Source organism: Mus pahari, chromosome 2 (assembly GCF_900095145.1).
Source record: "Mus pahari chromosome 2, PAHARI_EIJ_v1.1, whole genome shotgun sequence".
Classification (NCBI taxonomy): domain Eukaryota; kingdom Metazoa; phylum Chordata; class Mammalia; order Rodentia; family Muridae; genus Mus; species Mus pahari.
Window position 1 is genome coordinate 106543050 of NC_034591.1, and position 16366 is coordinate 106559415.

The window sequence follows — 16366 nt, forward strand, 5'->3', positions numbered from 1 at the left end:
AGGGGAGTCTAGGCCACAGCAGAGCAGGTTCTATGTCACTTCTGCATGTCAAACACAGTGAGACAACAAAGCCCAGATAGACAGCTGCAGCACAGGGAATAACAGAAATCCATGTGAGAACAGTGAAACTCAATGGACAGATTTGTTGGAAAGATCATGGAGACATCTGAGGTGGCATTCATGGAAGTAGAAGCCAAACTGTCTGAGAATTGAGACCACAGCTTTACCACTCCACCTCCACCACCCTCCATGATAAAGGGATAGGAAGAGGAGGGAGGAACCTAGAAGGGCTGCTTGGGAAATGCTATTGTCTTCAGAAAGGGTGCTAAGTATAAAGAATGGGGCTCTGGGGAGGAGGAAGAGACTAGGTCCAGGATCCAACCCAGGTCACTTGAAGGCAAGGTACCTCAGAAGCAAAGACTTAGAAGCTAGGAAGGGGCTAGGGAAAGGTGTGTGTGGCTGGTGTGGCAGGGAGTCTTTGCAATGGGATGCCAGGAAAGGTGATCTTTCCAGACCTTCAAGGTCTCTCACAACCCTCAGGAGCTAGGCCCAGGTGTGGAGGAACACCTAACTGAAACACCCAGGCTGAACAGTCGTATGTGGCAGACCTAGAGGAATGGGACAAAACAACATGCAGAAGCAGTTCTCAACACAAACCTGTCAGACAAGAGAAACGTTAAAGATTAGAAACATTGCAGGCCTTGGAGAAAGCCAGAAAGGAAGTTGGTGGAGCAAGAAGGAGAAAGTGAACACAGTTTCTGACTTGAGATGCAGTCCAGAAGAAGACATCCCTAGAATGTGGGAAGGCTCAGTGATGGATCTGGAAAGAGAATCAGGAATGCTGTTGTAGAGACCCCCTGCTGGCCTGGCTATCAGGACCCAGGGGTCCCTGTTGTTGAGGGTTTGTCATCCTGTTATCTTCTGTCACAGTAAGAATGGGGGAGCTGTCCCACAGATATCATCAGTTTAGCAGGCTCCCATGCAGTACACCCAGAACTGTGAGTCCTCGCTCTGGTCAGAAGGGCTGAGACATCACCCCAGCACTTGGAAGAGAAATAGCAGGTAAGCCAAGGGGAGAAAGCAAAGAGTTAGGAAGACTGAGTGTGCCTGAGAAAGGAAAACAGCCTGCAGGCCCAGAACCACTGTGTATATTTGGGAAGTCGGGACCTGAACAGGAACCCTGGGTCAAACACCTCAGACAGGGTGCAGGCTTTCCTGCCATCCCTGGCTACCTTGTGTGACCACCACAGGGATGCTATACCTGTGAACAGTCAAGGCCCCTGGGCAACAGAGTGTCACCCTGTAACAGTGGATTAAATAAACTTGTGAGGCAGCAAAGCCAGCTCTCCTGAGGGAGGATTAGGGAGGCACTGTGTTGAATGAAGAAAGTCTAAGAAAGGAAAGAAGGAAGCCTGCCACATCCCAGCTGCCGAGTTAACAGTCTCGCTCGTTTCTCATCAAAAACCTCTTCAGCAGAGGTTAAGCACACAATGGCTATCGAGAGCACTGGTCTGGTGTGGCTGCTTGAAATTCCATCCACGCATTGCCGAGTTGTATTTCTATTAATGTCCAGTGTGTGTCAGAGCAGAGATAAGGGCCGACATCATGTCCAACCAGTCAGCTAGAGAATGGGCCCATGTTCAACACTGCCTGACATTGGATGACTGTGAATGGAGGCCCCACTGCCCGTGTATGCTTTAGCACAGGCTTCCATCATCACAGTGTGGCAGTATCAAAGAGAGCAGCTCAAGGCCAGGTATAGGCAACCCATTCCACACACCATGAAAGAGGTGCAGACAGGTTAGCTGGGAAGAGGAGTTGGCAGGGACCAGGAGAGGCAGGAGGAGGGAGGCAGCCCAGCCCTGGATGGTCCTTCCCAAGTAAAAGGACAATATACAGTCATAGAAGTCTGCACTGCACCACTAACACTCCCAGGGCATTTCAACCCAATAGCATTAGCTCTTTGACTCCCTCGGGTTCCAGCCAAGGGCACCACAGAAGAATGGCAGGGAAGTCCTACTAGGATGTGGCACTGAGAGGAAGGCTGAAGAGGGCCGGGCAAGGGCAATGCAACTGCCAGAGGATGAAGAGGTACCCAGGAAACAGAGTACCCAATCTCCTTCCTTAGTCAGCTTCACATGGGTCCATGGCTAACAACTCTCAGGTCCTAATGTCCAAACGGATGCAACCAAGAGTGTCAAGAACCAAAAGCTGAGCATCCTCTCCAAGTGTCTCAAGACTGATTTGGGAGCACCAAAGAGAAGTGGATGGTTCTGAGAGAACACAAGGCCATAGGAGAGGGGATGAAGTGGGAGGCAAAAATATTCCAGTGTCCTAAAGCAGTCATCATTCTGCCACTGGAGCGCTCTGTACCTGCCCCTTCTTTGCCATATAGAAACAACATGACCTGCCTGGATTCTCTTGTCCCCTTTTAGTCACCTGCTGATCTTTTCTGCATTTTGAGGAGGCTGGGCTCCATGCTAAGAATTCACTGACCACTTCACCTACCAGAGCAGAGCGAGCACAAGGAATGCTTAGCGTCTGCCATTCAAGGCGGGGGCACTCTACTGACTGCAGGGGAAGTGTGCCACATGACCAGAAAAGAAGCTGAATCTCAGAGGCAGAACAACAGGCACAGGTCACAACACAGGTCACAGCAATAGTACCTTCAGTCTTAAAGTCAAGAGTCCAGAGGTCAGCTACTTCTAAGCTGCCACACTGCAGAAGGTGATTATCACCAGTCACCAGATTATCACTTCTTGAATGACATAACCCCAATGTCTTGGTGTCAGAAAGCCCTATGCCCAGTTAAAATGACTTACTATCCCAGCCTTCCTTTCAGCCAGAGATGTTCATGTGTCAGTTCTGCCAGAGACTTCCTGGATCTTTTCAATACAAAGTAGTAAAGCTTCATTAGGAAATGGGCTTTAGGACCTTTCTTCTTTCTGAACTAGAAAATGATGTGACAGTCACTCTACATCCAGGAGGAGAGGTACAATGAGGATCAGACAGAGACTACACCCCTTCTGATACACTAAACTACCACATATGCCTGGACTCTCTGCTCCTGGGTATCTGAAGCACAAGATAAACATGCCCTACTCTTTAAACCACTAACAAATGGGCTTCTATGACAGCACAACCTCTCTGTATTTGGTGCACAGGTTAGTATATCAAAACACGAGATGGTGGCATGGCCCAGCCACTGAGTGGACACAACACAGATGAGAATCTAAGATCTTAAGGCTCCTGTTCAATTGGTTGGTAAGCTTAGCAACCTTTTTCAATTCTTTGCCTTGCCAGTAGCCAGCAGTAGCATCTACCCAAGGGGCAAACAGTTTGCTTAAGCAAGAAGGCAAAGGTGGCAACATGCACAGTCACAGGGACATTCATACTCAGAGGCACACAGACATGGACACAGGCTCTTCCACCAAGCAAAAAAGCATAAACAGTTAAGATAACAGGAGCAGCAACATGCAAGGTAAGTGACTTCCACCACAGGAAGAGGGCAGAATGGCCACCTGGGTATCTCTCTTTCTATCACTTCACACAGGCAAAGAGGGTGATCTAGTGCTGAAGCCAGTTGTCCCACAAGCTTGGGCTTATGCATGGCACCAAAAGCTCTGCTCAAAACACAGCCCAGAGTACCAGCTGGGCCTGGCCTTCCACAAGTCAGACTGTTGTGGAAAGTGAAGAAGGGCATTCCCTACCACTTTGACACCCCTACAGTTGGCAGCTAGTAGCTCACTTCCTTGGAAACCCACTGGATATACAGAGGCAGAGGGCTTAACTGCAACTGTCAGTCTGGTTGGTCTTCAAGAAACTGAAGAGAAAATGCTTCCTTAAGAGTTTTCTCCAGGTCCCAGCCTCAGCTGTCAGCCTGCTCATTTGTGCCTAGTGCTAACATAAATTTTCATAGACTTGCAATCTGCTAATTAAAAGTAACAGTGTTGAGAATGGAACCACAATCAGCCACTTGCCTAACAAAGTTCGCACTAATGAGGACTTGCTGCTTCTGTAGGCACACAGTGGAGGGCACTGAGGTGCCCCCAGACAGCTCTATGAGGCCATGCTGAAGGTGCTTATAACCCTGTGATAGGGGCCAGGCTTGAAGCCCACCCCAAATCCTTACTATTTCACTGGAATACAATGTGTACACTTATGCTACCGAAAAATGGGGCTTCCACTGAATGTGACTCTGAGCAAGCCACAGAGCAACAGCTTTCTTTAAACAGATCCTCAGGATCCCTGCCTCATCCTGGGGAGACTATCACCCACCTCTGCCTTTCCTATGTAGAACAACTCAGGCCACCTTATCTACACCAACTCCTGCCCTAACACTTTCCCCTAGTCTCACTACCTTGTTTTCACACTACACCTCCTGGGCCTCTACCAAGGGACCTCTAGCTGCCTGGAGGCTGATGGCATGGCTGTCATTACCACACATTGATTCAGGTGAGAAATGAGCTTCCCAGGAGAGAAGCTGAAACTTCCACCTGCAGGCCTATTGCGCCTGCCTAAGGACACACCCAAGTGACCTATATCAGTAAGAGGAACAACAATAATATCTCATGTGCCCCAGAATAGCTTGCAAAGGGTCCTTTTTGTTCTGGTGCTAGCCTCCCACATGGCCTGGGTGGCAGGCGCTGCTCAGAGTCCAGGAGTTCACCTGGGATCACCAACATCAATCATTTTCTGACTGCAGCAAATTCTGATAGTTATTTCCTACAAGGCTAAGCTCAGGGTACCTGCACCTCTTCCCTAGAGACAGCTGATTACCTTCCCAAGCTACCAAGGGCTAGAGAAAGAGCACTGTACTGTATTATTTTGCAGATGATGCCCAGGTAAAGAAATATATAGAAAAATATAAAAGGGTGGCTTGTTATTAAAAAGAAAAACACCCAACTGTTAAGTAGAAACAAGAGTTTTGGACTAAACTCAAGTATGGACCATGCTAAAAAGAAAATGGAGTCACTCAAGCTAAAGTTCCTTACTATCCAGCTGAAAGTAAGCTGTTTATCCAACCTTCTCAGAAATGGATTAGAAAGAGAACAGTCAAGCTTACACAGAGACCAGTATGAATCAGTCTGACCATGAAACTCCTTTATGTCCAAATCCTTCCATAAAACACAGCACTCTCAAGTGATCTATCTGTCCTGTCTCCCTGTCCTCACCTTAGAAAGAAATGGCTGGCATCGTGCAGCCAGTCTCCTTTTTGAGTCTGTCTTCAGAAAATCTTTCTGGTCAGACTGCTCAGACGCCCTCTGCAGCCATCAGAACACTGGTCTACTTCATGGAACACACACAGTGTTGCTCAGTTCTAGACCTGAAAATAAATCCAAGTATGCTCTTTCAACCAGTGTTAGAATTTGGTCATCTGACAGAGCCAAATTTAGAGATGACCAAGGTGTAAGAACTATAGCATCTTCTGGATGCCTGTGCTCAGAGGATGTGCAGAAAAGGGTGGCACAGTATATGTTGGAGGGGGGACACACAGAAAAGGGTGGCAGTGTATTTAATGAAGGAACACTTTTTGCACTATATAAAATGGCAAGAGACGAAAACTGGAGTGAAAGGGGAGTTGGGGCTGTCCCCACACAGATCACTTCTTTGTCTCCAGAGAAACAATAAAACTCACTGAAAATAAGACCTGGCCTCAGACACCAGCCAACACAAAATCCTCCCACTACAAAACTGAGGCCACCCAACTCCAAGATACTTTACAGATAAAAAGACTAAGGCTATAGAGATGGCTTTGTGGTGAAGAACACTCCCTACTCTATTAGGTTCAGAATTTAGATCCCAGCACCCATATCAGGTGGCTCACAAATGCCTGTAACTCTAGATCCAAGGGCTCTGATATCCTCTTATGACCTCTGCAGGTTTCTGCACACACACACACACACACACACACACACACAAGTTCTTCATTCTCAATCTCTCCCTCTCTCCTTCTCTTCCTCTCTCACTCTCCCCCACCACACACACAAATAAGTTTTTTAAAAAATTTTTCTTTTAATCAAAAGATTGAAAAGACTGGAGCCAAGGAACTGGTTGCTGGGGGATACTTTTAAGATTAAAAGCCCAGCTGAGTGTAGTTCCCAGGCCTGAAATTCTAGTAGTCTAGAAGCTGAAACAGGAGGATTGCTACAACTTTGAGGCCAGCTGGGCTACACAGTAAGTTCCAGAAACCAGGTCTCCAAAAGCAGTAAAACAAAATAAAATCTCCAGAGGTGAGCACTGTGGGTCAGTTTTTCTGCAACACAGTAAAATCCTGCCCAGGGGCTCTTTTGATATGGCCTCTGATCCAAGAACAGTCCAGGCGTATTTTAGTGTCCTAAACACTACAAAAGCAAGCAGAGATTGTGTATGGCCTGTAAAGCCAGGAGTATTTCTTCTCTGGATCTTAACAGAAAAAAAAAACAAAAAAAAAAAAAACAAAAAACAAAAAACCAAGCAGCCTCTGATCTGATTTGATCTAAAGACCAGGCTCAACAACAAAACAAAGAAAGATTTAAGGACTTGAAGGACAGAAGAGAGGAATGGCAAGGCTGTTGTCCCAGTTTAACCTTTTATCTGCCATCTGGGTACCAGCAAAATAGACATAGATGGGAATTCAAGATCTCAGGAAGAGGCCTTGTTGTAGACAAGGCCACCAACGTACTCAGTTAAATGTTATCCCAACTTCAAGACATGAGGCCTGTATTCCCCAAACCCACTTGTCCTGCTTCCTGGCAAATGAAGCTTAAAGTATACTAAGTCACTGGTTAGCAATCAAATAAACATCTTCTTGGTTGGTTTTCTTTTGAACTTTTAAGTATGCATTCTCTGTGTGTTTGTACCACGGCAAAGTCAGGAGACAATTTACAAGAGTCAGCTCTTGCCCACCATGTGGATCCCTTGTGATGAACTTGGGGCATCAGGCTTGCAACAAGCCCCTTCCTCTACCATCTAACTGCCCTTCCAACTGCCCTCCCATCTCCTTTTTTGAGATAGGGTTTTGCTACATAGTAGCAACTTGTAGTCCCAACTAACCTCAAACTCAAGGACACACAGCTCTTACTCTCCAATGGTTTGTCTGCAGAAAGGCCTACAAAACTATAGGAGGGAGATATTTGGGAGAAGGGTTAAAACTTCCTGCCACATTAACTTATGAAAATTGCAACTTAGAGCCTTTCTTAATGTTTTCCTCACATCATAAGCTAGAGATTCACACGGCTTATTATGCAGCAGTTTCTGGAAGCATTCAAACAATGCAAGAACTGTGATAATGACCAAAAGAACCTTCTTATCTAAGGAGTGGACAGAACAGCCAGTCTTTAGGTGAACTCTGAGGCTTAGACTGGCCATCTGAGAATGAGTGGCCCACCAACTCTGAGAACCTCTGACCCCATGGCTGGATTTGGAACTGAGTACTTCCCAGAGTTGATTCTGAGTTCGTTCCTTCTGTATCCTGTGAGGAGAACACCCCTTCCAAGTTCTCTCTCATCCTTCCTGAATGTTACTGTACATGGGCTTCACTGACCTCCCTACCTGCTGTGCCCTCCACTCTGGCCAGAGAATCCACCCTCCTTACTAGCCTTTGTCTCAGGCTCGTTCAGCCCCAGCATCCTTTCTCTTCCTCATCTAGCACCTTTACCCCTTCTTCAGATCCAGTTCAACTGTCTCCTTTTCTTAGAGGCCTTTCTCATCTTCCAAAAGCCATCACCTTGCTTCTCCGGCATCTTCCAGTCCCTCCTTTCAACTTGGTTGTGCCCCTCATGAGAATCTGTCACTATCCTAACAAATATAGCTGCTTAAGCACAGGAGCTGCCTATTTAACTCCATTGAGTAGAAAACTAGCTCAGTATCTAGAATGCTATGGAGAGAGAGAGAGAGAGATCAGGAAGAGGGGAAGGAGGGAGGGAAGGAGGGAGGGAAGGAGGGAGGGGAGGAGGGAGGGAGAGAGGGAAGGAAGGTTTCTGTTGTATGTTGGGTGCACTGAGATCTCTCATACCTATGAATCCCCATCTTGAAAGCAGCAGGCAAAACTGGGATGCCACTCTGCCAGTACTTCATTTCTCAACCCATTATGCCTCAGGAGACTCAGCTCCCTAGACCATTCCACTTTCACCTGTCTCTACCAGAGTGTTTGACTTGAATTCCAGATTTCCTCCGCAAACACAAAGGGGAAGTCTCAGCTCACATAGGCCCACCAACACTCATGGCCTTCATTCACAATAGAGCTGGGTCTGAACCCAGCTGCAAGGGCAGGAGCAGGTGTGGCACACAGAACTAACTGGTCATTACTACTGCATTAGATGGGAAATGTTAACACTTGTCAGCAGAATCAAGTTATAAAACATATTACTTTTCCTTCTCATTAGTTTTATGAAACTTTTCCCAATAATGAATTCAATCATTCCCTCATGCAGAAGAGGATGAAAAATCAATACTATAAAAGTGAGAGAGAAACAGTGGGCAGAAGAGCACATCAAATACCTGATGCCTCTAAGTCCAGATAGGGCAACAGATCCAAGGGTGTGGGACTTAGGGACACTGAGTCACAGAGGCACTAAGGAGGCTTGGGAGCCAATTCACTCCAGCAGTCACTAGGTGTGCCTCAGGCCTACACACATTTCCAGACTACCAGGTCACCAGAGCTCTGCCTTGAAGGCTGCCAATCAATCCCTAGCCTTTCAGCACTTGTATGCAGGAGGCATGGAAGGCATGCATGGGGGAAAAAAAATCTCCATACTTAGTTCAAGTTTTTTTCTCCATCTTTTTTCTTTTCATTTAAATGTTTTTTCCTCTCATTTAAATGTACCATAGTTAAAACTCTCCCCACTGAAAGCACTTGCCAACCCTACCCATCCACAGCAAGCTGCTTCCTCTGCACTGATGGCAACAGCACCTGCGGAGCACTTTAACTGCTGACACAAAAAGGGGCCTTAGTGCCCTTCTCCTACATGTGGCTGCAGGTCTCCAGAACCATCTACTATAGCATCTCTTCTAGACAGTTCCATGATGCACTTGCCACAGGTCCTTGTATAAGAGGTGCACCTGCTGCAGCACTGCCTACAGAAACCCAACTCCAGCAAACTCAAAAAACAGTGAACTGATAGTTTTCAGCAGATGACATGATCTTCAAGATGGCAGGAGGACCAGAGAGAAAACAAGTGTACCCTAGAGGGGTAGGAGAGAGTGACATAGCCTAACAGCATAAGGGGCCTCACAGCCCACCTAGGCTACAATAAATAACTGCCACCCTGGCCTCCCACTCTCCCTCTGTACTCAGTTCAGACCAAAGTCCCTAGGAAGGGGCTATCTATCCCTGGCTGAACTTGGAACATATGCCCAGATCTAGCTTCTACAGAGGCACTGAAATTAGAATCTTACTGAGACCGAAACCACAGAAGACAGGAAAGCTCCTGAAAGATATGAACTCTAGTCATAAGGAGAAAAAGATGTTGAGCAGCCAAAAGTAGAAGTGCCTACAAAAGTAGATAAAATATTTTCAGCTTGAAGGGACTTGCTCTACTATTCCCTGGAAATAGTTTGCAGAAGGCATTATCCATCTAGGAAGCTGGAAGAAAGCTGGTAGGGCACATTCGCTTCTTCCTAAGGTAGCAATTCATTACCAAGCACACAAACAAAAATCCAACACCGGCACCCAGAAGCACTCAGTCCTTCCCACATTTCCCCTAAAGACAGCCAGAAAGCAGAGGCAGGAGGGAAGGCCTCTTCTCCTTTGCAGGTGGAGGGAAGAAAGCCTGTCAACTCCCTTCACTCTAATTATCACCTTCAGGTGAGAAAGAAGCAGACAGGCATGCTCTGTTCTGCAACTGTCCCAAGTAAACGACACCTGCCTTGCTCAGTCCATGATTAACCTTTTATCTCTGTAAAGTGATCTTCTGTATTACTGGCTGTCAGGCTGCCTGCAGTAAGGTGACAACCTGCCTCTCTGCAGACACCCTCTTCTTCGGGAAACTGTTCTAAAACCTGCTCAGATTCTGTTGTAAAAGCACAAGTAAGACAGCCCATTCCCATCCTTATAACTATTAGAATGTCTCTACTGTTTCAGAGGCATTGAGGGTTGCTTTGCTAGCTCATCAAGTCACCCAAAGCCTTCCATAATCTGCCCTCAGGCCTTGACCGTCTCCATCCTGTATCCTACCATTTGTCTTAACTGCTTCCCAGTCCCAGTGGCTACCCATCTTCCAGGGAGAAGGTCAATGTCATTTCTGCCTACCAGCAGGTCACAACACTCCCAAATAACTCATCTCTGCCACTTAACACTGGACTTGAACCAACTTGCCTCTTTCAAACTTCTATCTTCTCCCCAGTCCTGAGGGCCAGGAGCTAAGGGCTTATACCTTCCAGAGCATTTCACCAACTGCATGCTTCCAACAGCTGTGTGACTATCAGGACTTAGCCTTCTGCTCATCTCATCCCAGAGTTACAATCTCACCCCAATTTCTGCAGTCTTCTGTGTCAGAGGCTGCTCACCTAATAACTCAGGCAAAGCTGCCCCTAGTCTGAAACACATGGTCTCCAAAGCAATTGTCATTAGATGCTGCCAACAGCCAGACTACCCCACTTGCCATCAGCCTGGGTCTGTCTGTCCACTTCTCAATCAAGGCAATGAAAGGATCCTAGTTGCAGATAGTACAGTCTCCTTAGTCCCTCTGTGTTTGAATGTTAGCCCTGGGCGCCCAGTGCAATTCAGACCAACGGAATGGAAGACCAGTGCTGATGGGAAACCTGTCCTTGCTGACACAGACAGCAGCCTGGCACAGATTCTCTTCTGCTGCTCTTCTGTTGTAATCGTGAGGTGGCAGCAGCTATCATGGAACTGTAGCAACAGTCATCCTGAGTGTGGCTGGCTGACTGGGGAAACAGTGGGAAGGAGGAGTGCCGAATCCCTGATAGAGCCAGCAGCTGCTGAACTGGCCCACCGGGTGCTCCTAGACACCTCACTTGTAAAATAAACTCTGCATTAAAGCTGAAGAATCCTGACTAACAGCTCCGATCAATTAGATGCATTAATAACAGTAGCAGTAGTCATAGCACTCCTTCATTGTTTCCCATCCCCTGCTAAGCCCTGGGTAGCTATTATCTCTGACCCCTGGGGCAATCCTGTGTGAGCATCGTGATCTTTCAACAAGGCTCAATGTGTGAAGTTGTAAGCAAAGGGCTAGGCTTTGTACCCGGGCTGCCTTGCTGTGAAAATGATGTTCTTGGTGTCATACACTGCTAGCCCCCAAACCCCACCCTATACCCTCCCAACACACACAGCACTGCAGTCCTTACACCAGTGATAGCTATAACAAATGAGACTCTCGATCCCCCATGGCTCTAGAGGCCTGAAGCCACAAGAATGGACTCTGACAAGGTGGCAAAGCAAACCAGTGAGTCAAGAGTCTGAAGACTCTAGATTGCCAGTGCCTGGAAACCACCTTCAAGCCACAGCAGATGTAGCCAGCTGTGGAGCAGCCTGAGCCTCCAGGGCCAGGCCTCTGCTGCCCACTCCCGCATACACTGGCAGATGGGCCAGCTTTGAAAGACACTCACTAGTCGAGCTGACTGCTGCTGCTCATGGGTGGGGCTGGCCTTCTTCTTGGGCAGGGATGCCTTCAAGTGCTTCTCAGCTGCCTCTTTCTCCTTTTTTGCCACCCTGACCATCTCATCCTGGACTGCCAACTGCTCCTGTTGGAACCTAGGCCAGAGATAAACAGAGAGAAGCTGATGCAGAAGGCATGGCTAGAACATATGTAGGAAAAGAACTGCCTGCTCACTGTACCTGTCTAAGCAGGGGTGAGGTTTCTGGCCCTTGGTTGCCCAAAAGAACAGGATAGGAAACCACAAGCCAATTCTTTCACTTGAGCAGAAGCTTCAGTGACAGCCCCCTAGTCAAGGGACAATGACATTTAGGACAACTCAGATCAGGAACAGGAGAGCTAGCCATAGGCAAAGAATGAGTGTCAGGGCAGGGCTGAATCCCATGTGAGCCATCCTTTCAAACAAGTAGGCAGGGTGGGGTATGGCCTTCTTGTTTGGCTGAGAGCCTGAAGGTTTTAGACAGCAGCACTTTTGAGGTTTAAACATCTAACTTTGTCTGGAGTACAATCGTAACCTTTGACCTATCCTGGCATTCTGCTAGTGTGTCACAGCAGATAAAAGCTAGGGGGACTAAGATGCCCTCTGTGTTGTTCATAGAAGTAAAATAGCACAAGCACAAGCAGCAAGCAGCAAGGTCACAGTAAAGGCCACAGCATCATGAAAAGCTATGCACAGCTTCAGTGCTAACTTGGATTTACATGTAACAAGTTGAATCTAAAAACTGAGAATGAACAAACAATCTGATTAGCAATAAACATGCTTGAAAGCAGGTGTAACTGATGGAAAGTAATTATAATAGAAAGTAAAGCAGCAAGATATGAAAATGCCTAGGATGTTAATATAAACAAGTTAAGGTAAAGACACTGAGTGCACGAGACACCCAGAAGAGCCACAGCAGCTGCACTGAGATAATGAGTCTATGGGGATTTGTTTTTATTTTATGTAGTTTAAAAAAAATCTTTTATCAGCATGCATTACTTTAAAATTGCTAAAAGTTACTGAAGGGAATGGGGAGGTTGTACATTCCTGGAGATACCGCTGGGATACAGGAGGGTAACTTTTGAGACCATGAGTCTTTACCTAGGATTGTCGTGCTGGAGGGCAAACCCCCAGCAAACTGGGCCCTGGGACCATACAGAGGCCATTTCCTCAAAGACAACGAGGAAGCCCATGAGTAAAGAGCACACAGGGCAGGCACTGTACTTACCCCTGACTATGCCCCCATTAAGGACACCCTCCTCTGCAGTGATTTCTCCAGGTAACAACTAGTGGGTCAAAAAATCAGAAAGCTGGACTAAACATAAGGAGCCTCTGTGCCCTAGCCACTTTTCTACACATCCTAGGGACAGAGAATATGGTACTGTTTCATGATAGTTGTGAGCTCTCAAGATCATGGCCTGAGCTGGCAGGAAGTTTATCAGGCAAGCTCCACTTTCTTCATTCTTCCAAGAACCTGCCTCCTCAATTCTGGATTTTAAGGATGGATTTTTAAGAATCCATCTCTGGTAACCAATTCCCCTGTGCCCTTTCCAACAGACCAGAGCCACCATGGCATTGTGTTTCAACACAAGCCAACATTAAAAACATGAGGCATTGTGCTCCAGGGAGTTGGGGGGTGGGGGGNGGGGGAGGGGGCAGTGTACACCTGGAAGAAGTCAGCTTTGGAGGTTGGGGGCAGCAAGGGGATAAAGACTCCTGGGCTTACTTCTTAAGATCCTCCTTCACTGCTGAGGACTGCAGACCACCACCACTCTCCGCACTGGGTACTTTAAAGTCTGCAATGGAACCAGAGGAAAAGGGCCAATTAACAGCACCCAGGATTGACAGGAACACACACACACACACACACACACACACACACACACACACACATACACACACACATCAATAAATATACTTCCTCAGGAAACCACACTCTGCGTGTCCCCAAGGAAAAGCATGCCCCATGGACAGACTGCAGAGTTCTAGAGGCAGATAGGAGCATAACCTCAAATCAACTAGTTTGCAGACCCAAATGACAGGCAGCTGCTCTGACCATAGGTTCTACAGCAGGGTACCCTCAATGTGGGGCTGGCAGCAAACCATCTGAGTGCTGTCCTTCAGGTTCGCCATTACATGTCCCACATTCGTTAACACTCGGAAGCTACCTCCTAACCCACAAGCCAGAGATGGCTGAGGGTAATCACCCTCTGCCATGTATCTGCAAGAGGAAGGCAGAGATGCTGTATCCTGTTTCTTTTGGAACCTGCCATGGTTTGAATGCTTGCACCTCTAAAACTCAAGATGGGACATAACTACACTCTAACAATAGTAAGAGGCAAGGTCTTTAGTAGCAATTAGGACTAGAAAACTCCCCACCATGGATGGCATCATTTACTCTGTAAGACAACGGAAAGCCTTCAGCTCTCACACTTGTTCTGTCCTCCATGTGATGTCCTATAATGCCTTGAGGCTCTATACAGTTCCCATCAGCAGTAAAGCCCTGACCAAATGCTGCCCTTTGATTCTGGACTTCCCAACTCCTTGAACTATAGATAGAAATTGACTTCTTCATAAATTATCTCACCTATGGTATTTAGTTACAGCAACTGAAAAGAGCATCCATTTCTACAGATTCCTAATAACAGTGTGGAACTCTCTATTAAACCTATTTTATTTCTAGAATTATCTAAAACTATTGGGTTGCTAGGGACTTCTCTCATGATGACACCTTCCTTTGTAGTCTGCTATGGTGGCTGAAACCTCTGCATCTCGATGACTTTGGCTCTTGCAACTGAGCAACCACGTGAAGGAATGATTTAATTTTAAGTGTTTTCTAACTTTGTTCTATCATTTTGTTCTATCTAACATAAAGGCAAAAAAACTATGTCTAAAAGATACCTTAAAATCAGCCCATTTTAAGTTGGTTCATTTCTGTTGAATCTTATTTTCCACATTCAGAAGCTTAAAATACACTCTGCAAAATATTTTGTTATTGCTAAAACTAAGTGACAACTAAAGTCCCATTATTCCTTTCAAACAGCTGAAACTTAATCAAACTGAAGTCAGTGCATATTCTCAAAAGCTGAGATAGCAATACACTGTGACAATCTCATTTTCCCATGGTTCTCTCCCTCTTCAGTTAATCTGCTTATCAAAGCTCACTGGGTCAAGCTAGACCCCTTTCAGTCTCTCTCACCTCTAGGGCAAAGAATTCCTAGGGAAGAGGCATGATGGGTACAGGATGGGGATGGGGACTTGGAGGGTGAGCTTATTCAGTCCTTTAAGATCAGAGTGAAATCTAGGCTCTGATTGGCTCTAAGGCCTATGAGAAGCCCTGAGGCTTACAACACAATGGAGGCGTGTCAGAGCCCTCTAGCCCCTGTTGAAGGTGACCACAGTCAATGTCTCCCCTTCCTTTGTTCTTTGTAGTCTGAGACGGTAAACCACTTCTACTTCCTCAACAGCCCAGGCTGTACTCCAGCTCTAAGTCTCTACTGTTCACCTGCCTGAAAACCCCACCTACCACAGCCCTGTCTTCCCATATGCAGGCAGCCTCTGACTCACATAAGGAACCTGTTCTCACCACCACTGGCCTTAGGCAGCTGGCATGAGCTTCTGATGTGACATGGTCATGCCATGTCATGAGCCCCAGGGTGAATATATGGACTCTAATCAGAGCTGTGTGCACTCTCAGAGAGGGGGCTGGCTACTGCCTTGTGTCCCCACAATGCTACTGGACAAAAGTGAACACTCCCAGTCTCTAATACAACCCTCTAAGAAAATGGGTAGGAAGGGCAGCAGCAACTGGAGGCCATGCCAAAACTCCCAAGGGGCTACCCTGGGTAGAGTCTGCCTTCTGCAGTGGTTTACTTAAAAAAAAAAAAAAAACCAAAAACAAACAAAAAAATAAATCCTAAGTAACAGACCAGATTCTCACAGGGATTCATTGACTAGAATGACAAGCACTCCAGAGCCTTCTGAATACCATCTCTACTGTTCCTCAAAGCCTTCTCTTCAAGGCTTTTTGCTTCTTTGTGTTTGCTACAAGCAATTGCTGGGGAAGAGCTCAACAGAATAGCATGGGGTGCCAGCTCCACCTTGGCCAAGGTGTCTTGGAAGGGTGAGGGTGTCTGAGGCCAGTATCAGCACTACTCACTACTGTACCTCAATGGCCTATTTTCATATGCCTCATTCTTTGACTGGCAGCTAGGGTAGAGCTGCTTCTTCTGGATCCTGAAAAGCAGATGGCTTCCTACCTGAGCTGTCAGACCACGACCTTCTGCCTCATCTTTTATGTGTGCAGACATGAAAACACTGCAGAAAACAGTCTGGCCACATTATACAAGCTCTAACTATGGTGCAGCCTACACCACACCAGACAGTGTCTGCTGCACAGAGGGCTACTGTCTCCGAAAGCAGTGACTCACACACATCATTCAAGAGTAAAGGCAAGCCTAGCAGCAGCCAGGCATCTCTCTCCCAACATACCTGTCAGAGGACCTTTATAGGTTCCTTCTGGGGGGCCATGTACAGAGGATGAAGGAGCAGTAGGCACAGGAGTGGTAGGTGCAGGGGCAGTGGGCACAGGGATGGTTGGTTCAGGGACAATGGGCACAGGAGAAGAGGACGAAGGACCAAAACCAGGAGCCAGCTGTTCCCCTGCTGAAGGCTGGCTGCAATCCTTCATGCGGTTCACAACACTTTCGGACAGCTTTGGGAAGAAGTGAGGAATAGGAAAAGTTACATCACAGAAACCTTGAAAATTCATGCCCCAGAACTACTG

The 16366-nt window shown here is 46.9% G+C and overlaps 1 protein-coding gene across 1 annotated transcript in view; it reads right to left on the reverse strand.

Moving 5' to 3' along the window:
• Chchd6 (coiled-coil-helix-coiled-coil-helix domain containing 6) overlaps positions 1 to 16366 on the reverse strand; it is a 204991-nt gene that overhangs the window by 167387 nt on the left and 21238 nt on the right. The window contains exons 2-4 of the mRNA XM_021190791.1: positions 16072 to 16294; positions 13307 to 13376; positions 11554 to 11698 (exon numbers count right to left, since the gene is read on the reverse strand). Coding sequence (XP_021046450.1) covers positions 11554 to 11698; positions 13307 to 13376; positions 16072 to 16294 — 438 coding nt within the window. The remainder of the gene's footprint in view (positions 1 to 11553; positions 11699 to 13306; positions 13377 to 16071; positions 16295 to 16366) is intronic.